The following is a 25,614-nucleotide window of genomic DNA, read 5'->3' as shown; positions in this document are numbered from 1 at the left end:
AAAACATCAGGTCTGATAAATGATTCATGGAGCCTTTTCTTCTGCTAATCTGTAAATAAATTTTAAAAAGCAGCTCCTTTTTGACGAATATATTCTGCTGCTCGTAAAAACATGTTGGGCTTTAAACACAACACAGGCACGCTCAGACGTCCCTGGTGCTGCTGTCAGTACTTCGAAAGCCCAAGCCTGGCTCCTCGCAGAGCGCAAGGATGGAGGTTTGGCTGACTTACCTCAGCCAAGGGTCTGCCCCTCTGATCCCACGGCACCGCATTCCTGGGCTCTGGTGAAGCCTTACCTCATCTCATGCTCACACCTTCACTGCTGCGTTTCGTCAGTGAGAGGGTAACATCCCATAGATTTACAGATATAAAGGCCAGAAAGGACCTTTATGAACATCTTATCTGACATCCTGCATAACAAACTCTAAATCCCTTCCTCCTCGTTGCATGAGCATTCTCTGTGTGGCAGATGCTTCTTTTTACACGTTGCGGGAAATGACAGAACAACCCTAACGTGCCCATCACCATGGCATCGCATCCCAATCCCTGCACATCCTCTTCAGAAACATCTGCTGGAGACAGCCTCCTGCCTCCGATAACGCGATGGATTTGCCCCGCTGTGCCTAACCCTGAGCCCCTGGTCAACCGGGCTCCAACCAGCAGGTCTGGGAAGGCTGTAGCTGCTGTAGTCCACATCATATGGAAACCTGAGCCCCCCGGACAGACTGCCCTGCTGCCGGTTAGGGGTTCTTTGCTGCCTTACCACCACATATCTTTGGCTTTCTTTATTTGGCCTTTTTTTCTCCTGTTTCCATTCAGCTACAGATAACAGCAACAGCCCGGGTGTGGACACCCTCAGGCAGCAGAGACCCGCAACAGCCAAAGCACCTCTTGCCTTTCAGCGGGGGAGTTACTGTGTTTCTCCCTGAGCAGATGGGCCTCGAACTGTCTCACGACTTTTGTGAGTGTGGACAGGGAAGGAAACAGAAAAAAAAGCATGATTATACAAGGACATCTTTTATTTCAGTACATTCAAGACAAAAAAAAGAAAACAATTCAAGAACAGGATGTACCTTCACTCAAGGCTTTATCTCCCCTGTCCCTCTCCATTGTCGTCTCTTTCCCTTTACAATCAGAAATTGCATAGAATTTGTTTTTCAATCAGAAAATTAAACTCATCGATGTAAAACCCACGTCTGTACCAAGCAGAGGGTGAGCTGCTGCTGTTGCTAGGGAAGTAAATATTTTCCTCATACCAGATACCAGGCTAATGGTTTTCTCAAATGCTGTGCGGCATCGCTGCTGCTAGAGATGGGCTGTAAGCCACCCTCAAAGCTGAGGATGCTCCGTGGGTCATGGACACAGGGAGCTCGCGAGCCTTGGGCAGAGCTCAGAGTCGCTTGTGTGGGAGCGTGCAGAGCAGGGGCCGCAGACGCTTTGGGGAGTGACAGTGGGCAGCAAACACCACCTCCCTCCGCTGCCAGGAAAGGGCAGCCTTCCCCAGCACTCCCCACGCTCGCCTGCTCCCACCTTACCTTCCTCAAAAGGCTCCCCCACCCGCACCCCAGAAACAGAAAGGAATAAAAGCAAAAGATAACCCCAGAACTAAACAAAAGACACAGAACCCCTGAAATTCCAGGCGTTTCAAGGCCTCTTTGAGTTCACTGTGTTTGTTGGTTGGTTTTTGGCATTTTAATATATATATATCTATGTATATATATATATTTTTATATATATATGTGTACTTTAACAACTCCTCAAACGGACTTTCAGCAAATGCTGCTTCTCAGGGGGAGCGTGTCCCATTCCTCCCTTCCTCCCTCCCACGGTCCACCTGCTACACTCTGAAGAGTTCAGCACCTGAAACCTGGTGCCTTGGAGACTAGGTCCTGACGTGTCCAAAAGAAACCAAAACAAAAGAACGACTCGTCCCTTCCCATCCCTTATCCACGTCAAAAAAAAAGACCCTCCCCCCGCCCTTTGAGAACATCCCCCGGTAAGACTACGTGATGGGGAGACGGCACCAGCGTCCTTTCTCCTGGCCTGGGGTGGAGAAGTTCCAAGAACCGCTCTTGCCCCTGGGTGGGCGATAGCTGCTACGCCAGTTACCCACCACTGTCCTCCTCCCCGCCTCGGAACCGCACGGTGGCATGGAGACAAGTGCTGGAGACCGGCCGGCTGGAGGAGCTCGCTCCTGCTGCGTCAGGCTTCAGCGCAACACTGTTCCTCTCGGACGCCGAAACCAAAGCCATCCCTCTGGTCACAGGTCCGCCTTGCTCTGGAGAAGCTGAGTAACTGCTTTTAATTTAAAAACGAGTTGACATTGTACAAGTCCATGTTCTGTAAAATGGAACAGGACCCTCTCGACCCACCCCAACGCCCCCTGCCCCAGCGTTACTCGGGCTCGCTGCTGTTGGTGGTCTTCTCCCACTCCAAGCTCTCCTCGCTCTGCGCTGGCGAGCCCGCAGACGGCCGTGCTCGGAGGCCCTGAAACCTGCGGCACTCGGGGCATACGCGGATGTGCGTGCACCCTCGGGCGACCAGGGCAGCTTCTTGTGCCAGTCTTTGTGCCAAGGGATCCGGCTCACCCCCACTGCACAGCTTCCCGTTGCTGAGCGTGGTTGTGCTGCGGGCTCGGCGCTCCTCCGGGATGACGGGGCGAGTCCGTACCATTCCCCCTCGCCTCCGACGGGGGTGGAAACTGTCCTTGCAGAGAATGATGTTGCGCAGCTCCGTCACCATTTCTTGGCACACCGACACCTGGAAGGCAGACCCGAGACATACTGCTCACCTAAGTAAGCTGCAAGCCCAGCAGCGCTGCGTCTGCCCTGGATTCTGATACCAAAGTGTTACGGACTCGGTCTTTAATCTGGCCACCGGCTTTCAGCACCAATGCTCAGACATTTACGCTTGATTTAGCCCAACAGATTCCACCTCTTGTCAGAGACCCTCCTGTGTTCTGGATCCTCAAATCAACACGAGACCCAAACCTACTGCAGGTAGAAATCCTCAGACTATCTTGTCTCCAGGAAAGGTACCTGGACATTGTACACATCCTTGACCCCTTAAAAAGCGCTTGGAGCATCCCTACAGCCTCAATCGTAGTGGGAGTGCATGAGAAACTTGTGCATTTTCAGACCCTGCCCAACGCACCTAGGCCTCTCGTGCATTAGAGGTCTCGATACTAGGAACGCTCATCTCAGCCTGGGTGCATTACTTGCTCCAGAGCACTGCACTGCTGAGCACCCCACAGATATCAGTGAACACACACTGTCCCCTCAGGACACTTTCAGGTCCTACCTCTGACTGTTCAGAGTGCCGAAGGCTCCACAAAAATTCCAGCATTGCCATAAAAATTGCTACGATTAAGCCACAGATGAGAACCACGAAGATTCCACCAATATTCTCCATTCCCAGGCCTAAAATAAAGCAGAAGAGACAATGTTCTGGAGAGGCGAACACAACGTAAATTGCAAGCATCGTTGTACAGAAATCTCACCTCTTTGCTGTTTAATTGGCATGGCATATACCTAGCCAGGGACCGAAAACCACATAGCCAGCACTGTCCTATTAATAGCTAACCGCATGACTCAGATGGCAAACTGAATGCCTTGCAATAACTGCACAATCGAAGATGTGTTCTCAGAAATGACGATTTTGCAGATAAATAGCAAGTACATTGGAGGGAAGTACAAAGCAATTTGTGGACAAAGTGAAAACAGGGGAAAAAAATGAGAGATCAATCGGGCACATTAATCCCTGCAAAATATTCACCCAGCTCTAGTTGCTTTGAACTTCGCAAAGGCGGATGAGCAATGTTGTTAAAGCAGAGATGAAGAAGACAAGAAAGAGCTTTCAAGGAAGCTGGCACCACAAAAAGCTCCTTTGATTGCATTACAAAGTGCTGGTGAAACATGATTACAGCTGCTTGTATTGCAGTAGAAAGGAGAGGGTCCAAACGAGGCTAGGACCCAACACGGCCTGACACTATACAAGTGGGGTCCCTGCCACTGAGGGGTACCTCTGCCCAGCACCCTCTGGCCCTTGAGAAGGAACCAGCCCCTTCCACGGGACAACTCATGTCATCGGCCTCAGACATAGTGCTTACAACGGGATGACTGCCATCTCTGCTGATCGTAGGAACTATTCGGGCACCCCGCACCACGTGCCGCACACGCAGACAGCGTCACTTACGGGAGGGACCAAATCCCACACACAGCAGCTGCCAGCCCTGTCCTACACAGTTTGCACTCCAGAAAGCTCACCAGTTGGAAGGAAAATCCACCCCTCAGGAACCTGGCCTGAGCTTGCCATGTGCCAAGGCTGTCACCTTGCTTCCCAGCGTGATCTCTTTTCCCACAACTGCAGCCTGTGCCTCTACCCGATCCTGCAGAACAGGACCCCAAAAGGAGCCAGGGAGCCGCACCGGCCTCAGCACACGCTCTCCGAGAAACGGCTCATCTCTCCTGAGCTTGCTGGGTTTGGGTCTCAAGTGGACTGGGCCCCCGATTGGATTGACTACTAAAAAAGCATGTGGTGCTTTGCACTGAAATGACTGCATGAGGCCATTACTCAACAAGAACATCTATAAAAATCTTCCTCTCCCCTCTGTAACATTAAGTCAAGGCGCCTGAATCAATGATTTATTGACTTAATCTCTGTGTGGCTTTTAGACATAAAATCTCACCAAAATCCTTGTAAATCGCTGACCTGTTTTGTTCTAAAACTTAGGAGGTCACATATCTCCCTCCTCCTCCGTCATTCTTTTGGCATTGCCTCTGGAGCGATCTAGCGACTCTGTAAATCAGCCCTTCCCAGAGAAACGTTTCCACTAAGACAGCAATTGCAGGGCAGAAAACATATCCCATAATCACAGTTTAGACCCAAGATAAAGGCCAACCCCTCCTCCAAGCAGCTCTCAAATTTGAATTTAGGGCCAGTACCAGTCTCTGTACGTCCTTCTGTCATTCCACCTGGGTGCCAGCCAGCTCAGACACCCATTCCCAAGCTCACCTGAGTGGTATTGCCTTCCTCCATATACACATACCAGCAGGCTACAGCCTTCCTCATTTCCCCAAATCAGAAAGTGAACCGCACACAAAACAGCAGAAAAACTTGTCCAGCGTCACAGAGTGTGCCAGAAACAGCCCAGGAGCCTGCTTCCCAGCTGCCCCCTTCCCAAGCCATCTCAAAACAGCCCACAGACTAGATTCGACTTCAGAGCTGCTTTCTGCACAGTGCACAGAAGACGACTCCCGTATGCCCGCTCACCTTCAAAAGCAACTTCTTTAATAGCTTATGCTGCCCTGAGGCTTGATGTCTTACAGGAGGCCGACACCCTCTGCCTCAAGACTAGACCCGGGCTGCCTGCAGCACAGCACTGCCTGACAGTTTGAGCAGCCTGGTCTAGTGAAAGGTGTCCCTGCCCATAGCAGGGGGATTGGAGCGAGGCGGTCTATAAGGTCCCTTCCAACCCCAACCATTCCACGATTCTATGATAGCAGGGAGCACCGGCTCACAGTCCCCACAGGCTCTCATCCAGCCTAGCCCCTGATCTGCACAGACACATACACCTACACCCGCTGCAATGTCAGGAAAACACAAGAGCTACCCTGGGCCCGGCTCGGCTCTCCATCTCTGTGCTCAGGTCGGTCAGAAGACTGTCCTTTCAACTGGGTGACCTGCTAGCTGCCCAGAAAACACTTGCTGAGGAAACGGCGACGGCCAAAACTAAAAAATGCAGCAACTGCATTAAGCTGGCAACTACTCTCATGCTGGGACATCAGCCTAATGTGGTAGCTTTTATGGCAATTTGCATAGCATTACCCAAAAGAATTTGCTCCTCAGTTTACAGATGTACTAATAAAGTCCTTGTGTCCCTTCCCTTGACTGTTTAAAAGGCACTTTCACTTGGAGCCATTAACCAGCGGGCCTGTCGTGGAGATCCATCTCTCTTGAAGGAACCCAGGATTTTGGTCTGATCCCTTTAGCCATCCATTTTCCCGTGTAATGCTGCAGACATTCATTAGAAGCTAATTTACCCTCCATATGCCTCCAATATTTGTCATTTGGTTGTTCCTGCTATCTTTGCCCCAGGCAAAAATGCACAGCATGAAGCACAGCAGAGCTGTTTGGCTTTCTCCTTGAGTTGTGAAGGAAGCAATCTCAGGTCAGAAGAAGGGAAAAAAGTAATTCTCAGGCAGAAAACCTGGCAGTGCTCATATCCAGATGGACGAACGCCCTTGCACTGCTGGCAAGCATGCTTCTACTGCCTGGTCCCTTCAGCACACTACCGGTGAGCGGTGTGGCTTACCTTTGGCTCTGTGGTCCTCCTCTTTGGGGCACTTGCCTCCTTCCCACCACTTTCGCTTCAGGATTTCCAGGCGGTTGTTCTCTTGCAACTGGAGAATGGCCAGGTCAAACTCATCGCGAAACACAGAGCCTGCAACACCAAGAGGTACGTGGTAAGGCACGGCCTCAACCAGCCTTCCTCCCCCACCACGATGCCCTGCCAGTGTGCCCAGCTACAAAAACTCCTCTGTGAACGGTTTGGAAGGGACTCCAGCCTATGTAAGCACTTGGAACCTGCAGCCTCCCTGCTGGGACCGTCAACTGGTTAATGTAATTTGCAGATGGTATTTTTGCCTGTCCACCAAGACCCACATGGGCCATTTAAAGAAGTCCATTACAGGAGGGAGCTTTGGCTTCAGGGGCAGGGTCTGAGCAGGCAGTTCAGTACCACACTGCTGCTCCTCCGGACCACTGAGGTCCCTCAGTGGCATTCTGCTTCCAGCTTCAACCTTGCTCCAATGCTCATTCCCTCAAGCTGCTGCACTGCAACAGCAGCAAGTTCAACCTGGTCGCAAGCCCAAATGTTCATGGTAGAGCAGGCTCCCTCCTGCGCTCGGTACCGAGCTCTACTGCAGACTTCGTGATGTCTGCTACCAGAGATCCAGACGAAGGGCCGTGGGAAAGGCCGCAGTTCTGCTGGTAACTCTGCACTATTGTCCCAGCGAGCAGCTTTCTGCTCTTCTTATCTGCTACAGTTTCACTGTTTAACAAGACAATGTTGGAACAAACTTAGCCGTGAAAGTAAGGAGTTGTACTCACAATCAGGTTACTGTGACTTTACAAGCTTACGCATGCTAGCTAAGCTATAGTGACTGTTTGTGTGATGGTTCTTATGTAACTCAGCTTCACTTTGTATTGCTAAGTGCAGGTGCTTAAAGGTCAGGAACAAGGCTTCCCGAGCCTGTGAGATCGGCCGAAAGATCAGCCCATCGCTTGGAATAACAACTACTACATCCTTTTTCTGTGCTGCCCCGGGAGATGATGTCCTCTTGCTAGCTCTCATATTTGAAAGACAAAACCCCTGCATTTTGTTAAATCCGATTATTAGCTGAGATAGTCCTCGAATTGCCCATCTCTCTGTCCTGGAGTTTTAAGAACCACCAGCTGTTAAGAACTTGCGCTAAGCACTACTAGAGTTGCAGCAGCACTTCTGAGACAAAACAAGAAGCACAAAAAGATTCAAAAACACTGGTTCAAAAGGGAAACAGTCAGCAAAGAGCATATATGCAGAGAATAAGCAGCAATTTTGAAACATCTTTCACATGATTTATTTAAAGAGCCGCAGTCGCGTGTCACATGGCTCTGGACCAGAGCAGGGTCTTACACGTCTGGCTCTGAGCATGCACCTTGCGCAATTGCAATGTATTTGATTTCCCCCTGAGATAAAAAATGGCCCTGGGCAGAGCTGTGAAACGTGACATTGGCTTTAGAGCCGGTTCAGCCTTTCAAATGCTCCGGTCCTCTGCCGACAGCTGAGAAGGACTAGAATTTTTCTTCACTGCCTACCGACGGGCATGCCAATCCCGTAGCCCTTGGTGTCCAGAAGGCCCCCGACCTGCGTGAGGTTGCAATTGCGCTGGCGATAATACTCGTTCATGGTGGACTCCAGCAGGAAGGCGTAATTGGAGTTCAGCACGCGTGCAATCCCTTCCTCTGTGCTCTTCACAAAGACGCTTGGCTGCTTGGAGTACATGTAGTTCCACATCCGCTGGTACGTCTGGTAGCGGGAGTTCTGCAGGAGAAAGGAGGCAAGCGCAGCTAAGGTGGGAGCGTCTTGTTGTAAGGCAAAACCCAAACTGGATGCCACTATGAAAAGGCCACAATGGGGAAAGCAGTCAAAGCAGATCTGGTGCCAGATTCAAAAAGGATTTAGACGCCTAACCTCCATTTATTTCCATGAGATTTAGAGGCCCAAATATCTTGGTGGATTTGAGACTTTGTTGGCAAAGCTGGGCATGAAATGCATGCCTAATTCCAATAGGTTCCGGCAAAGCTCTTTGCATAAATTCAATTTTAGAAAAATACATAGTTTCTATAACAGTGTATCAAAAACACACAAAAAAAGCCAGAAAAAAAAGCTCGTGCTTGGCTGATTTAAACCACCTAATGCTCCCTGTAGAGCTCAGACCCTATCATCTGTCACTGTAACCTTGTGTTTAACAGTTCACCAGCGTCAGAGCCAGACACCATCACCTTGAGAAGGGCACTGAGGGCTGGGGGCAGTGTCAAAGCTCTTTGGAGCTTCTTGCTCCCTGAATCTGGATTTTGGTTCACCCCTTTGTGAGGAAAATCAAAGTACCTGCTGAAGAGAACTGGAGTTTTTTCATTGACTGTGGTAAACTAAAGCTCAACCAGCCCCAAATCCTCAGAATTTGCTGGTGGTTGAACCCACCTCGGCTTGTTCGAGAGAAAAGCTGACAACGGTTTCTCTCTCTTGCCTGTGCTGAGCAAAGAGTGAAACCTGCTTGCACAAAGACTGAAGATAAACACTCTCCGAAGTTTCTGAATTTGCCCCTTTCCCCTCATACTTGCATTTCTGCAGCACATGGAATCCCTTACACCACCTCCCCTCCTGGCCACCGCAGCAGGTATGAGATGTGCTGCCAGGCACTCCCTGCCATTACACTCTCAAGGACTCATTTTCTGTGGCTGGCGAGCGGTGCTGGAGAGCCTCAGGAAATCTGCTGCTGACCTAGTTACTGTCCTCATCTGTCCAGCTCTATCCTCTGGGTGCAGTCACTTGGGCAAGGGACAGACGAACAGGGTGTGTGTGTGTTCCCAATGCACTGCACTTTTACGCCTTACGTCACATCAGAGGCAAATGGATCCCAACGTAGTTTAAAACATTGCAAATGGTACAAGAAAATCTTTTGCAAATTCCTTTTCTGATACCAGCGGCTCCAGCACCCGCCAGGCAGCGCAGAGCCACAGTCAGGATTTTAAACTTGAAAGCCTTCCTGAAAGGAACTAAGCGAGTGCCGCGTATACAACCACCTTAGCCACTTGGGCTCTGTTCAGCTCATTTTAGATGTAACATTCTGCTTAGAAGTAGCTTTTTTTGCCAAACCCCTGAAGGGTGTAAAGTTGGGCTGAAAAGCTCAGGCTCTGTCAAGAGATTTCTCAGGCTTTCCAATTCAGTTCAGAGGGGGGAAAAAAGTGAGAAAAGCTTTCTCTCCTCTCGGAATTGCAACAAGTAATGAATAAATAATCTTCAAGCAGTTCTTTGTGCATTCAGAGCACTGCAGAAAATATTCACTCATTTATTTCCCTGCTGAATAGAGCAGGGAAGATAAAAATTACATTGGGCTAAATGTCACGCACTAAGTTTGCACATGCTTGACTTGTTTTCAGTGACCACACACAGACTCCAGCACTTTGACATGTGCTAGCCTGCCTGGGGTCTGCAAACGTTTCTTTGGTTACCCAGCCTGAGGGACTCTCAAGTAAAAGCTAAGATCACATCAAAACCGCATAGAAACCCATGGAAATTTGACTGCAAACGCTCATCTGCTGAAGACTGTGTTATGTTACCATGCGGTGACACTCCAAGTGTTAGGTTGCTTTCTAAGTCCAAGCAGGAAAGTCTGCTCCTCCGGAGTCCAGCACAGACATCCTGACCCTAGTCCTTCAGCATCTGAAGAGCATGCCAGCTGCTGCGTTACAAAATCCTGCCCTCTCTGTCCTCTGCCATGCCTCCCCCACCATTCATCCCATCGTCACCCACTTTGGATGTAGCCCAGTCCTGTGCAACCAAGCAGCCAGGGGTCTCTCCAAAGGTCCCCTCCATGCCAGAAATTGGAATGAAACGGGCACGACAGCCTGGGGTGACATCCAAATCTGATTAAAGGGTGCCCTCTGCACCAGTTAGCAAATGAATGGGGTTTACTTGGAAGAAGGTCATGCTGGAGCCGCCGTGAATGGTGCCGTACTCGATGGCCGTCTGGTCAGCCAGGTCATCTACGGATTCAATGGGGACATCCATCCGCTGCACGGTGAGGAAGGCTGCAAGATTGGCTGTGTAGGAGGAGATGATGATCAAGGTGAACGCCCACCTAGGGAAAGGGGAAGCAAAGACGGTGACCTGAGATTTTCCCATGGACTGAATCTGGCCTCCATCCGCTTCTGCCCAGAAAAGATCCACAGAGAAGCCTTGCTTTAGAGGAAGGCTAACCTCCTTACCAGACTCCACTAACACAGCGTGTGGATAATGCTTGGGGGGCAATGGTAGAGCCTTGCTGCATGAATCCCCCAACTGGAAACCACAAGCTGTTGCCAAGAGAGTACTGATTCACGAGAAGATTGCATCTGCCTTGCGAGCAGGGGTGGGGGCTGTACCACTCATACGGCGTCAATCTAAAATGACAAGAAATGGGTAGCTCAGGTAATTCATGAGGAAATGGGGCACTCTGGAGGAAAAAAAAGCAAGAAATGAAAAGCTGTGAAGCCCTGACTCTCCTGGAGGCAGATTTTCCTGAAGAGGAAACTCTTTGCTGTCAATTGATGCCCAGGGCTCAGAGCTGTGCGTGGAGCGCTTGCTCTAAGACTCAGAAGCCAGAGACTTTCTTGAAAAGATCTGCAAAAGTTCTCAGAGTCTCTGCTGAAAATTTGCCCATGGGCTGCAAGGGAGGCTGGAGCCCTGTGTGCGAAGGCGTACCACAGATAACCACAACAATAATTCCAGATGCACACAGACTTGATGTGAATTTGAAATCAAACACCTTTGGGTTTGTTCCCTGCTGAAGAACGAGCATCAATGGGGAGTTCGAGAGTGAAGCGTGTGATACCTGACTGCATGACACCGTCAAGAAAAATAACTTTATTGGCGCAAACAATTGCTCCAGGAAGGTTTGATTGCCCCAGCAAGGTCTAGGTCCGAGGTCCAGTTTGAAGCCAAGTGCTGGCATTTCAAAGCATCACATACTTTCAGTGCTTGCAGGGACAAGACAGAGGTGAGAATCTGAAACAACTAACAGCCTGTCAATGAAGTGACTATCGCCTACCTCTCTTTTTTTGCTGTTGCCAATCCTCAGTCCCCTGATTGCTATGAAAGTCTTCTAATTCCTATGCTGCAGGTCATTATATTGCTAATTGTTAACAAAGCTGGTGCCAGGGAGGGTCATTTTGGGGACACTGCCAGTGCAGCTGCAGGGCTCTGCCAGGTTATGCAGCATTTAACCAAATGAGGTGTTTATTTACGTTTCTGCATCTCCTACCTAACTGTGATGCCATGGAGGTGGAGGTTATTTCTTGAAGACTTTCTATGCTTGGATCAAGCACTGGCAGTAAAAAAGACTGCTCTGGCAAAGTCTTCTGCAATGCACAGGGTCAAAAGCTCCTTACTGCTGAGCAAGGCAGAGAGCAGAGTCCAAACCTTCATCTGCAGTTGGAAGCCCCATAAGGGCACCTATTTGGAGCATCATGTTTAAAACATGAAGAGAGGCCTAAACGGACACCAAATCTCAGTCTGCAGAGAGCACCGGACTGCATTATTCGATGGTTTCTCCAGAACTACGTTTCTGGGGCTGTAATGGCATTTGAAGAAACCATTAAAGCTCTGTCAGGATGACAACTTTACCCACGCTAAGGGACCAAGTGACAGCACAATTCCAATTTCTGTAATGAGAATTGGGTATTAACCATGTCCCGAAACAGCCTTCAAGCCCTGTGCACATCTTTGGTACACATTGCCAGGACATAGTTCAACTCTGTCTGAAAAGGCCCATCTATGCCACCAATCATAAGCAGTTTGTTAGGAGGTCAGGGAAAAAAGCAACAGAGCATGGACCCCGGGCCTCGATGGGAGACACGCTGCAGACAAACAGTCAGTGAGATATTTTAAGGCTGATTTAAATTAGTCATAGGGAAACGGAACTGAGAGCTGTCAAGCGACGCTCTGCACATCAACCAAGAAGCTGTTGAAAGCTATTAATGAACTTTCTTTTTCTGTACGCACCAGGTTTCACATGGCCACGGGAATCAAACACCACTACAGGAATTTGCATTAATATCTGAATGCATTTGCCGGTACCTGCCAGCCTCCACTCGCTCCGGACCAGTTGTTGGTTTATCTGTTGCACATCAAGCATCTACAGGGAGCAGCATCATTTGCACAGCACCAGCGCTACTCCCAACCCTCCTCCCACCCTTCCCACACAGCTCTCGCCACCAGCACCCACCGCTGTGGCCAAGCACACTCACGAATCGCAGCACGCTGCTCCTGCCCACCCGTCACAGCCACGCCAATGGCCATCCCGTGGCTGCCATATGCATCGGTGAGATGCCTGCACGGGCACCAGGGGACACGGGGACATCCCCCCAGGCCTCTGTACCCTCCAGACTGGTGGCCTGGGGGATGTCGCCGTGTCCCCCTGCCCAGCCCCTATCCACGTGTCCCCCCGGGTCTGGAAGCGTGACGCTAGATGGCATCAGAGGAAGGAAAAGGCACCGCCAGTCAGTCACATTACCGAGCAACCAAGAAGAGGACGCAGCTGACAGCCAGGTAGGCGAGCAGCATGAAGAGCCAGACGCCAGGCGAAAAGGGATCCAGGAACGAGAAGTAGCCAGGTTTGCGGCCCTGGAAGGGAGACACAGCGGAGTTTGAGCTGTTCGTACTTCTACAAATTAAGTAGTCCATTCTGAAAAAGACACAAAGAAATACACCTGCCCTGATGCTGACAACGGATGGGAGCAACAGAAGGGAAATAAAGTAAATGGGGATTTGCAAAACCCTTGCAGGAAATAGAGGTGACACCAAATGCAATGTACGACCAAGTCCTGCAGCATCTCCCCACGGGGATTCAGCTCCTAAGACTAGTCTTCTGCCCACCTCAACCACTGTTTCTCCAGGCAAAGAAAGAGGAGAATTGACAGAAAAATGGAGACAATGGCAGCGCTCTGCCCTCCCCGTGGCAGGATGCAGGGCCGCCGAGGGGCAGTCCCCACCCAGAGCCCGTGTCCACCCAAGCACACCGCGCTTGCTGGCCTGGAGTGGGCTTGCCTGAGCTTGGAGGTGGGTGGGATCCTTTGCACGAAGCAGAGTGCGGAGAAAACATTTTTGTGCAGAAAACAAAAAAAAAAAAAAAAAAAAAAAAAGAGACGTTTGCAATATTTCTGGTTTTCTTTCTTTAGCCTTGAAATGTTTCTTCTCCACAAAACTCAATAAAATTATTACTTTTATCTCAGGGAACACGATATTTTTATCTCCAGGATGCGTCAGAATTTCCTGTTTTTTTCTCAACAAACCATCTTTCCTTGAAAAGTAAGGCCTCACTGCTAGAAAAAAACAGGCTGATCTTCTCTCAAAGTACCTTTCACAAGGACATTGCCACCATCAGAACCTTGTCAAATTTAACAAAACTTGTGCAAAGGGAGGAATAATTTCTAGGAGAAGTTTCTCAAAAGCTGCACACCTCCCATTTTGGTGAGCGTATGTCTCCCGCCACCAGCAGCTCTGCGTATGCAGCTCCTCTGCAACACAGGGTGGAAAGAGCAGCCGGCATTTCACCTTCAAGGATACTCAACACCACGGTGGGGGACAGGGAGAAGGGCTGAAAATAGAGCACAAGCCACAGGACTACAGAAGTGCTCTTCTGCTCTCTGTGCAATTTTTGATATGTGCATGGAGCAGAAAGCGCTTTGTTTCAGCACTGTGCACCCCTGCCACACCTCTCCCACCCCAAACCCTGCAACTGTTCAGGCAATGCTCATCTACCTCATGCATCTTCTTGCCTTACCATCTCCTCCAAAAGACTCCCAGCAAAAGCATGAACTCCCAACACAGGGCTAAAGGACTGCATTAACCCCGTGGGAGTGTGAGCCCTTTGCTCACAGCAACCTGTATTTTTGCCCCAGACCACAAAGTCAGTCCTGGCATCGCAAAACCTCAAGCTCTACAGTTCCCCCAAGCACCTGTAACTGGGAAGCTGCCCATGAGTCAGCTCCTGCAAAGGCTTTTACTGTAAAGTCAGAGTGGAAACAGCCTTTTATCACAGCTCGGCCAGTCTGTCAGCATATTTCCTACTGGCACCTTGCTCTGTTGTGTGCTGAAAACGTCTATCACTGTTTGCTCAATGCAGCTCACTCCAGCAGCCGCTTCCCAGCACTTGGAGCACGGCAGCTGCTCCGCTATAGTTTGCTCATTTTACACAAAAGCTGCTACCAGGGATCATCTTTGACACACAGAGGCCTGATTTTTCCCTAGTCTGCTGCTTTACTCTGCCCATGTGTGACACCACATAAACTAATAACAGCTGGTAATAAATAACACCTAACCTCAATTGCCATAGCAAACCCACATCCATCAAAGACCAGAGTCTGAATATTTTAGAGCTGTGCTTAATCCAAAGGCAGCGAATAATTTTCTGCTTTCACAACAGCCCCCAAGAACAGATAGCTGCTATTTTTTTCCTTCCCCAGACTCAAGACCAGCACTTTAAATTCCATTTCCATTTAAAAACACTGTTTTACTACTAAAGTATTGCTAATCTTATGCAAAACCTGAATTTCACAAGGTCTTGGTAGTTCCTCTGAAGACTAAGTTGTTTTTAGAAAAGGCAATAGCTGTTGCACAAAAATCTTCCTCTACTAAAAATATCTAGGATACTGTGATATTCTTAGCTCCAGTCACCAGCTGGAACTGTAACATCTCAGAAACCTTCCACGGCAAACTGCCCTGTATGAAGTAAAGAACCACCACACCGTCACATCCCATCCCTGTATCCTTAAGGACGAATTTGAGATTTATATTACCATTTTTAGAGATGCTGGCTCATTAAGCCCTGTAACAAAGTGATGAGTTAAGAATCGGTGGTTCAGATCATCCTGTGTCCCTTTTGAGGTTACTTTAGAATCACTTCCCAAGAAAAGGTTCAGGTTCCCCTGGGTGTAGTTCCAGAGTCTCTCTGTAAGACAAGGTCTCTCTCTCATACCAGGTTATCGTACTGTGCTTGGTATAAGCAGGTGAGGTGGAAATGTTCCTTAGTCCTTTACCTTTTCCTGGTCAATTGGTGTTGTGCTCTGCTTTTCCTTATATTCTTTCCAGAAACCCAGTGAGAGACAAATGACTGCTACAGCCAGCATCTGGGGGCCTTCAGAGCCAAAAACACTGCTGGAAACTACACCCCCCGCATCCTGGAGAGACTCACATTTCCAGTAACATCCTTCGCTCACCTTGCTGGAGCTCCTCTCGCTAGTTTGGAGAGGTGAGGCCACCTCATGAGCCTGCAGGCTCCACGGTGCACTCCCTCCGCACTCCTCACTGATCCCATCCAGAGGATCACGGACTTCTCAAAGCCCCTGGGAAGCCGAAGGCAGGCATTGACAAAGCTCTTCTCTTTAGCAACTGCATGGCTTTCCTGGCTGCCCCACAGGCCCCTGGTTCCCTTTTTCATCTAGAGCTAACCTGGCTCAGCTGCCTCTCTTCTTCCGCAGGTGTTTACACACTCACCACTGAAATGAGGCAATGCGAACCCGCAAGGTGTGAAGGGCACCGGCTGCCCTCGGCTGAGCAAAACGGAGCTTCTCGAGCAGATCGCTCGGGGCGGCTCATCCCTCCCTGGCATCCCAGAGCTGGCAGGAAACTCCCAGGCTCTGGCGGAGTCTCGGCTGAGGCTCCCTCGTGAGATGCTCCTGTAACAAAGTTCCTTACTGTAATTAAGGCCTTGATTTCTTCTCTGTGTTTCTGGGGCAGTTTGTCAATAAATTATGCTCATTAAGGAAATTGCGTTGGAAGCTTTAAGTCTCAGGCTTGGCACTGACTCTCTCCTGTGACTTTACAGTAGTAGTAGTTCTGGTTCTTTTCAGCTACAGTCATTTTCAGGCTGCTGCTACATATTCTTTTCATTCACAGTTGCAGATAAGAATAAAGATATTCTGTTCCCACGGAGGGCAAAAACTCTCTTATCTGTCTGTTTTGAAGATGGGAATGACAATATCTGGAGTCTGTCAGATATATTTAGACAGTCCCAATACAGCTTTGTTAATTGGAAGAGCTATTTTTCCTGGAATAGAAATGTTCAAAATGTCCAATAATTGATGAAGGCCTCCTGCAAATCCTCAGATGAAAGCAGAAGAGATTCATTTATCCTCCTCAGTCATTCTTGGAAGTCTTCATTTTCAGCCAGAGAGAATCAGCTTTCTGGACAGATACTGGTGACCGAAGAGCGTGAACGTGCAGGACATGCAGGCAGAGGAGGGGGAGCAGAGCTATACGGCATGGTCCTGGATCTGTCTGCGTTCAGGTCCGTGCCTTATGAGTTGCTGCCCACCCTGCGCGCACACACCCCGCCTGAAGGGACCCCAGGGCACGCCTGTTCCCTCTCACTGAAATGGTCAGCCCTACCTATATCATTTCTTATAGATGTTTGTCCCTAAAAAGGCAGGCAAGAGAACTCTCTTGTGTCTCTGCAAGTCAGAAAGAAAGCATGAAAACTCAGCCTGGAAAGGCAGAAACGTTGATGCATGCTAGGTATAACTGCGGTGCATTTGGTCTCACCAAAACAAAGTGTGTATATTCTGGGATGACCACGCCTGATCCAGATGCAGATCCCCTGTCTCTCCCAGGTCCTTCCTCCAGCAGAGATAAGCAAAACCCAAGCCCAGGCTGCTGTGAAACCTGACCTCAATTTGGGGTCAGCAGATGGGCCACAACTGCCAGGCCAACGTGTGCCAAAGTCCCGGGCACATCCAGGGCCGGTGGGTGCTCCCGTCCCTGCTTCGGGGAGAGGAAGGCTTGCTGGCAGAGCAGCACAGTTGTCAGGAGGGGTCCTCAGCGCCTCTGCCCCGGCTGGAATGAAGGAGCTATTTATTCGGCCCTTCCCATTTTATAAGTCTTCTGCAGCAATCAGGTAGAAACACTTTAAGCCTCAGTTCACTTGGCCTACACTCAGCTATTCCAGCGTACTCACCAAATCTGTATTTTCTCATCTTAAGGTAAGGACTTCTGATGAGCCAGAATCATGTGCTAGCTACTCCCTCGTTCCCTGCCACAGAGGCAGGTAAGTAAGCAAAAGCATGCATATGCTACAAATAAACCTACTTTCAACATCCCTCTGCGCAGAAATGGCACTGGGCATCTGATTTCAGCCCTCTGTCAAGCAGAGTGACTGCTCAGGACTCGTCATCTATCTCCTGCTTCCACAGATTCCACCAGATGGGCAGAATGGAAACATCATAAAACAAAGCAAGCTTTTTCTCTTAGCAGCCTCCAAGTCAGAAAGCCTATTAGAGTCCCTGTGTCAGAAATCCATACTTAATTTTATCACAAGTGAAATTGAGAAAAATGACAGCCCCATTTAAAGCTGCCATATTTAGTTATGTGTGATAAGAGACACACGCACTGTGGTGGCTGGGTTGGGGAGGTGGGGAGGAGATAGGGGGGAGAAATCATTTGCCACGGGGGTCACATGGAAATTAAAATAAAATGTCATCACACTGGGAGGAGACCAAGGTGTGGAGGCAAGTTCTCAGCAAGAGATTTATTTGTGGTTATTTGTGAGGCTATGTCTGATCTGCACTGTGATTAACATATGTCAGCTGCAATTTTTGACATTGCAGAGATGTTTGTTGGGGCAGGGAAGGGAAGAGAGGGCAGGGGATAGGAGCAAATGGGGCTGTGGGGCTGCCTTCCACTGCTCTGAGAACTGCATCCTTAAGGGAACACCAGGGACATTAGCTATCTTGCCTTTCCTCATTAAATAAATATTTACCAGTTTAATTAGTTAATTGCCACACAGCTCTCAGACACTCTCCTCAAGCTAAGCAGGAAAGGTCTGGACAAAGAGGGGCTAAGCTCTGCAGAGGGAAGAGGGGACTCCAAGCTTCCCTGCTGGGGAGACCTCCCTGCTGCTGGGGAGGGCACGAGCCCCGGCTGCCCCTGCCATCACTCTTCCTGGCCTCGACGTGGCAAGGCAGGGCTCACTGCGGGGGGACCTGACCTGGGAGATGCCCTGTGCCTCCCTTGCAAGCCTGCCTGGGCCACTGGGCAGCTCCCCTACTCAAAGTCCTAACTGGGTTCTTCACTGGGCAGCTGAAGAGAGAGTCCTAACCGATGACAGGGGACTATTTGCCAAACTCCTTTTAGGACTGTAATTATTAATTCTGTTCAGTTTGGTAAATGCCTGAAGGGCAGGCTGGGACATGGCTGCGTTGCGTTACTCTGGTACCAGCACAAGAGCAGATGGTCCCTGCCCTGAAGAATATACACTCTTAAGTGGATGTGTCTGACACGCTCACATCAAGCCCGCACACAGGCAGCAGCAAATGCCTTGCACTTATAGAGCAGATCACATGCAAACCCCGCACCAATATTCCTGTGTTTCCTCTGGAGGAAGCGGCATCAGCCTCGCACTGCTCAGGGAATGATGCCTCGTTAAGGGACTTGCTGAAGGTTATGATGTAAATCAGAGGCAGAGCACGCATGGTACTCAGTCACCAAACTTTAAAAATGCATGCGAGAAAGCAAGAAACTCGATTATAATCCCAGCCAAGTGACGCTGGCAGAAACACCTCCCAGATCCCCAGCAGCTGGTGGTGTGAAAAAGCAAGTGTAGCAGGGAAGGGACAGTTCCATTTGATTTCTGGGAGCTTGAAGAGTCTGACCCTTTTTGATCAGTGAAGTCATTGATCCGAAATTCTGCATGTACCAGAGGAAATGGAATTTTAACTAGATTTTAATTACTTGTTTGTTCTTGACAGGAGCCGCTTGGCACAGAGAGATGTATGCGCAAGTTTGTTTATGTTCGTACCAAACACTGCATCCTTAACAGCCTCGCGAATGGAGAGGGGGCTGGGAGAGGGAGCTTTGATTGTCTTATCCTTTTGGCTGCTATTGTTGACCTGACGGGAAACCAAGACTGTAATTTGCATCACACTCGGCACTGTACAGAGCACATTTCCAAAACGCAGATTGGGAATAACATGGCATCCTGTTACAACGGACCCTGCTGCCACAGCTCACCTCCTGCGACACCAGGGAACCGGGGGCTTTGCCTGGCCCATATGGGCATAGCTGGGGAAAATCTGTCCTCTCCTGAGCTTCTGGAAGAAGCTAGAACAACAGAATATGGGAACGCGAGAGAATCGACAAGAATTTCATGAAGACAACAAATGTCATCCAAGCAAAGACGTGACACAAAGCCACACACATGCTTGCACATGTGAATCCCTGGGCAGATTCACAGCTGCGCTGCTCCGAGCCACGGGCCCACGTGTTGCTAAACAGCCACCACGTAACACCTGACCTGCCTCTCGGGCGGCAGTGGCTAACCACGCTGCTGCTGCCGCTGGAGTTGCAAAAGATTATTGAATGCAGTGGAGCGAGAACCAGAGCTAGTTGCTAAACAACAGCATGCCTCCCTTCTCGCTCCTCCATGGGACCTCCTGGTCTTTAGGGTGAGCAACTGAGAGGAGGTGAATGAGAAGGGCTGAGAGCAGAGAAACAGAGCCCACGCAGGGCAAGGAGCTAATTGCCCACGGTGTTCAGCCTGCCACCCTGCCTGCCCCGGGCAGTGCCCTGGGCCACTCCAGAAGGGCCATTTTGCCCTTTTCCTGCCTGTGATTAAGCAAGCAGAGGACTGATCTGCGTGTAGAGCACTTATAGGAGGTCACAGCAAAGATAGCAGCCCCAGATATCTTCTTGGCCTGATCTCATTCTCAGATGCGAGAAGGCAGCACGGCTGCCCACCACAGAGGCTGGGAACATGGCGGAGATTAGGGCAGTTGGGCCCCGACGCCAGCTAGATGCACCTGCAGATGTCCTAGCTCAGCCTCCCAGGCAGCCTCCCGCTAAGTGCAAGCGGACGGTGACTCCAAGCCAGGTTTGCTGCAGTCGTGGAGGCATCCAGCCACGCTAAAGCCATCCTATGGCTTTCACTGGGCCTGAAGCAGCACCAGACAAGCTGACATCTACTCACACATCCCCTGATAGCACTGATCTGTCAGGGCTCTTGCTCACGGCCCTCCCACCATGCTGGGGAGGATGGGGAAGGGGAGTCAACAGGGCTGGGGGTTAGAACAGCAGGAATCAAATCCACCAAACTGACAGAAGGCAGAAAGAGAGAGAAAAGAAGAAAATAAAGGTCGAGCATATTTGCGTTTAAATAAGAAACCAAAATATTTTTTATGAGGCATTCACTTTTCTTCTGTAACTAGGCACGTTTGCATGGAAATAAAGGAGGGACATAAACGGTTATAAAATAAGTCTCTTACCATATGAACTCTGTAGAGAATGCTAATGCCCAAAGTCATGAACGGCTTAGAGAAATCAATCACCTTCTCCCGCTCCGCCGTAATCGTCAGCCCCGCCACGGCCAAATCGGCTTTCTGGAGACAAAGGATAGTAGAGAAGATCAGGATCCCAAGCCTGGGAAAGGCACGGAGCAGGGAAAGCGGCAGAGCCGTGCCCAGGGCCACACACGACACCCACTCCGGGAAGATGGGTGTCCCACCTTTCCGGGACAGGATGCATTTGCTGCAGGGCAAAACCCAGGCGCTGTGGAAAACGTGGGAGTTTTGCTGGTGATGTGCACTAGTTCAGCCTGTGCTCCCGTGCCCCTCTCCCTGGATGGGTTTCGCATAAGCCCTGCTCAAACACACTCCAAAGTTTAACCCACCTCGTGCTCCGGACCATTCTCCGCGTTTTTCCTTTCCTCACCTGGGTGTTTTTATCTCGTACCTCCAGGTTGGAAAAGCACAAAGCTCCCAGTGGGGAGCCCGCTGCGCTAGGAGCTGTACTAGCAAATCGGCAGCCCCTGCCCCAAAGCGCTCACGGCCTCATTGCCATTTCTATTCCTTGAATGCTTCAAGACCTGGCAAAACAGGGCCCATCACAACAACAAATATTGTACTAATCTAAAGAAGATAGAACCTCCCCCTTCCAAAGCCCCTGCTGAACAGAGTCCGCTTCCAGACAAGACTTTTACTTGCAAGCGCCATAGGTAGGAAAGCGTAAGAAAGCAGCATCATTACCCCTGTACCCTGAGTCATTAAGTTTACAAGCCTGCCAACCCCAGACTTCCAAAATTGCAGATAAGTCTCCAAAAAATTCAGAGGACTGGCATAAAAATTTCCTGATTGACTTGCAAAGCAAATGAGATCAAGGAAAAAAAATAAAAATAATTTCTTCCAATGTTAATACCCTTGCAATATAGATAAGGGATTTGAATTTTAAATATTATTTTTATTACTATAGCTCTTTTAATGTCTGTAATTGCTTTCTGTAAAAATGAAACCTCCTCCATCCCCTTACACATTTGTTTGCCTGCTTTGCAGGATGATGACTACGCAAGTGGAAAAAGAGAAGGGGGGGGAAAGAAAAGCTATTTGCACTTGTTGTCCCTGAGTTTCACAAGGTCTGTGCAGAAGCCAAGGCACCATCGGGCCCCAAGACCCAGTAAAATATGCAATTCATCTCCCTGGATCCATGCGCTAGTTATAAATGCACCACACAAAGGCAAATTTGCAGGTGCATCACCCTTACCATGCTCTCTGACCCTGCTGCTCTTGCATTATTTTCCTGACGAGAAAGAGGACTAATCACCTCCTGCCAGAGCTTTGCTGGGGGTGTTCCCCCCCCTCCGTCCCCAGCAGAGTCGCCCGCTTCAAGGCAGGCAGCGAGGAGAGGCCAGTGAGGGCCTGGAGTTGCAAGAGCGAAGAGCAGTGCTGCTGGAGCCCGCAGGAAGAAGGCAAGGAAAAAGAAAGGCAGGGTGATCTGCAAACCTGCCCAGCAAGGGGGGTCACGGGGAAGGTGACACTTCACAGTCCACGCAGGACTGCGTTATCGGACAAGCCCAATGCCAGATTTTTGCAATTGTTCCCAAGCAGCTATTACAAATTCCTAGGCTGTTAATGAGTTAGGAGCAGGGAGAATTTCTGCCTAGCCAGACATTTATCCACAGGGTTTTAAAAGGCACCAATACTCACAACGTCATGTGTGAGCTGTTGAGCCCTATGTAAACACCAGCAGATTACTAAAATGGGATCAGTTTATCTGTGAAACATGGCACATCAAGAATTTTATCTGCAAGGGAAGTCTAAAGCTTCCTAAACCTCTCTTGTCTATACTTAAAAGGGTTTGCAGGTACTATTGTCCTGGGGAGAACTCTCCCAGCAAAGCCCCTCATGAACATATAGCTTATTCTGACAACGGATCCCTTCTCCCAGCTCTCCAAACTGAATACCATTCTACCAGCAAAGTCATAGTCTGAGTAGATGGCAGACATGCCGCATCAAAGGTGTTTCATGCAAAAGCTCTGAGGACATTTCCATTCCCAACCAGGGGCCAACATAAAGGCTCTGCTGAAAGCAGCAGCGTGGCCCCCAGGTTTGCCCAGCTAAGTCACCATCGCTCGCCTGCTCCCACTTTCTCAGGGGTAAGACGTGGATGCCGTCAGGGAACTTTGTGCACTCTGGTTATTCCCCCATCTATTGCTCTTTAGGACCCTTCCAGATCATGTAGGCAGCAACACCTTGAAGGCTACTCTTCTCTATGCAAAATACAACACAAATCCATCCCCCTCCCTTTGCCAATGGAGCAGAAACTCAGCACAGCAGAGCTGCCTTCCCCAGGCACACAGGTTTTCGTGCCCAGATCCCCGCTCTCATCTCCAGAGGGTCCTACCGTTCCATTAGAGCAGATTTCCTTCCATTCATTCCCTGCCTGGTCAACTTTTGTCCTTTCAGGACTTTTGCTGGTGTCAGAACTACAGCAGCTCGCAGCCTGCTCTAACCTGCGCGCATGCACATCTGCCTTCTCCTGGACCAGAGCTCCCTGCGGCAGAGACCCAGCTCCTCGCAACTTCAGCTAGGGCTGCTCTCTGTCAAAGACTCACTCTCTCTGCAGGCTCAGAAGTCATGCAAGTTAAAAGCTGATTTCTGACAGCAATAAACTTTGATCTGGGAATGGCATGCAATGTATTCTCTGCCTGAATATCATCCATTTCATTCTTTCAACTTTGCTTCCTGATGTTCACCAAACTTCTTGTGATTCGCTAAGGTCAGCGTATCTTAGTTACAGAGGAGCTCTGCGAACCCGAGTGCTCTCCAGCCCTCCCCACCTGAGCACGGATAGGAGCTGGCATTTTATAGGCTAAACAATGCACTGGGGAAGAAATGGATTTTGCTTTGTGCTTCTGCATTCTGTCCACAACCAGGCCCTGGGGAAAGGGAAAACAGGAGGCAAACGATGGGGGGAAGAGGGGGCAAACACTGATTTTCATCCTTCCAGCACAGTTGCAGCTATAAATGTCATCATGAAATTGGCTTAGGAAAAGACCCAGAGCATTTTTGGAGTACAGACAGATGCTTCTTTAACAAAAGACTGCTTAAACAAGGCCAAACTCTTGCTAGGTAGGAGGAAGCCCAGGTGGGCTGGTGTCTGAGATAAAAGCATGAGCTGCCACCGCCATAGCTGGCATTAACCATGGGATGTGCCTGTGTTAGCAGACAGGCTCACGCTGCCACTGGAAAGGATGTTAAACACTGGGGCTGAGCCGGGCTCCTGAAGAGGAACAACAATTAAGCAGCCTTAAGAAGCAAATTGCAGGGACTGCCAGTCCGGAGGCGGCCGCCGCCTCCTCGCTGCGGATGCTGACAAGGCTCATCTGGGCGCTAATGGTGATGAATGGGGCCTGACGTCAGTCCGCGCAGCGAGGATCCCGCCAAAGCCTCCTGCGGCACAGGGGAGCAGCCGGGACACCCGCAGCGATTCACAACCTCCTGTCAAGCTACGGAAACAAAACATAGTGAGAAAGTCCAAGCGGTGTAAGGCTTTGGGCTGTCTCTGTCTCTGTGTCAAACACAGGGAAAAGAAGCCTGAAGGATGGCTCTGGGAGCACGAGGCTGGGATTTCTTCCAGGAGCAGGAGTCCCTGACTTGATTAGCACCTTGGACGCTACATTCCCTGGGTGCATATCAGAGCACCCTTCTCACCAGCACGGCCCACAGAGCACTGAGACCGTGGCCAAGGTCAGGGAAAGCAATTCCTTAAACTGCCCCGGTGCTTAGAGGGCCTTCTAGAATGCTGAAACCAGTGTTCAGCCTTCAGGACCCATCCGATCACCACTGCAGACCCGTTGACATCAGCACTGCTGCTGCAGACGCTTGCCTCACTGGAAACCCATCCAGACGCGGTACTGAGCACCCGGGTGAAGGTGACCCTGCTTTGCACAGGGGCTTGGACTGGATGATCTCCAGTGGTCCTCTTCTGTTTCGTGCAACTCTGCAAACTAAGCAGCAGCCACTACACGGCAGTTTGGCTGCAGCCTGCTCACCTGGGCAGTGGCTCCGGCACCACCGTGGCAATGACAGAGCAGTCTCTCTGCATCTGCAGACCTGTCCCACGGCACGACGGGTACTGCTCGGCCGCTGGATCAATGTACTGATTGCTTCTGCTCCAGCTGCCCACCTGATCTGACAGGAGCTATTTTGGGTTGTGCAGCAAGCCCTGATGGAGCGATCAGCAGCCAGGTTGTGCGCTCAGACGAATATTCTTACATTTAAAAGCGGGGCGAGATGAGGGTCACTCAAAAACAGTGTTTGGGGTTTTTTTAAGGATGTGCATGAATTCTGCCATATGAAAAGTGACAGCCTGAAAACCCTGGAAGCTGCAGCCCTCCATTTAAGCCACAGTCAGGGATGGGACGACCAGCAATCAGTGCAGATGTCAGACTGAAGTCTGCCTTCACTTGGACTATCTCTAGGGGTGGGAGGAGAAAGTCTGAGCCGGGTGTTTGCTATGTCCATGGCAAAAGCCAGTTAAGGTGAAACACCAGGAATGGGGACCCTAAGCCCACAGAGAACAGTAGCGAGACCTAACCAGCTCACACCACATCCAGCGTCCTGGGTACAATTTTGGCAGAATCAGCAATGCGATGCAAACCTCACTGCCCATAGCCTTCCTGTGTTTGCTCAACAACCCACGTTCCCTCGCTTCCCCACTTCCCCTCGCTCCCCACCCTCTCGAGTCCCCCCATCTCACGCTTGCCAGCACGATAGCATGCAAACAGACTCCCCCTCCCTCCCCTCCCCTCACCCACGCACAGCTTTTCTCGCTGAACACCAACAGCCGCTGCTGAGTGGAGAGCAGGACTCTGCCAATTTTGAAATATCTTCTCCCTCCGTTCCCCTTCCTGCCATTCCCCGTCTCTGGAGCAGTTGAAGGGAAAGGGCCTCTGATTGCAAAACACCATCTGGTCACCAGCAAGGAAGCTAGAAAAGCCATTACCCCAAAGCTTTAAGGACCTTTCAGTTCTTGGTGTTGCTGCTCTTG

General features: G+C 50.1%; 1 protein-coding gene across 2 annotated transcripts in view; it reads right to left on the bottom strand.

Moving 5' to 3' along the window:
- Positions 1 to 2,319: 2,319 nt before the first annotated feature.
- GRIK4 (glutamate ionotropic receptor kainate type subunit 4) overlaps positions 2,320 to 25,614 on the bottom strand; it is a 206,759-nt gene continuing 183,464 nt past the window's right edge. The window contains exons 13-20 of one of the 2 annotated variants that reach the window (XM_075442330.1): positions 20,556 to 20,669; positions 12,815 to 12,924; positions 10,530 to 10,703; positions 10,237 to 10,402; positions 7,857 to 8,082; positions 6,313 to 6,441; positions 3,300 to 3,418; positions 2,320 to 2,759 (exon numbers count right to left, since the gene is read on the bottom strand). In XM_075442330.1, coding sequence (XP_075298445.1) covers positions 2,394 to 2,759; positions 3,300 to 3,418; positions 6,313 to 6,441; positions 7,857 to 8,082; positions 10,237 to 10,402; positions 10,530 to 10,703; positions 12,815 to 12,924; positions 20,556 to 20,669 — 1,404 coding nt within the window. In that variant the 3' untranslated portion in view covers positions 2,320 to 2,393. Of the gene's footprint in view, positions 2,760 to 3,299; positions 3,419 to 6,312; positions 6,442 to 7,856; positions 8,083 to 10,236; positions 10,403 to 10,529; positions 10,704 to 12,814; positions 12,925 to 20,555; positions 20,670 to 25,614 lie in introns of those variants that run through there. The other variant, XR_012766114.1, reaches the window with a different exon arrangement.

The sequence above is a fragment of the Opisthocomus hoazin genome, chromosome 24 (genome assembly GCF_030867145.1).
Source record: "Opisthocomus hoazin isolate bOpiHoa1 chromosome 24, bOpiHoa1.hap1, whole genome shotgun sequence".
In the NCBI taxonomy this organism is placed as follows: Eukaryota; Metazoa; Chordata; class Aves; order Opisthocomiformes; family Opisthocomidae; genus Opisthocomus; species Opisthocomus hoazin.
The sequence above is the reverse complement of the archived record's forward strand: the minus strand, read 5'-3'. Positions and strand labels throughout refer to the sequence as shown.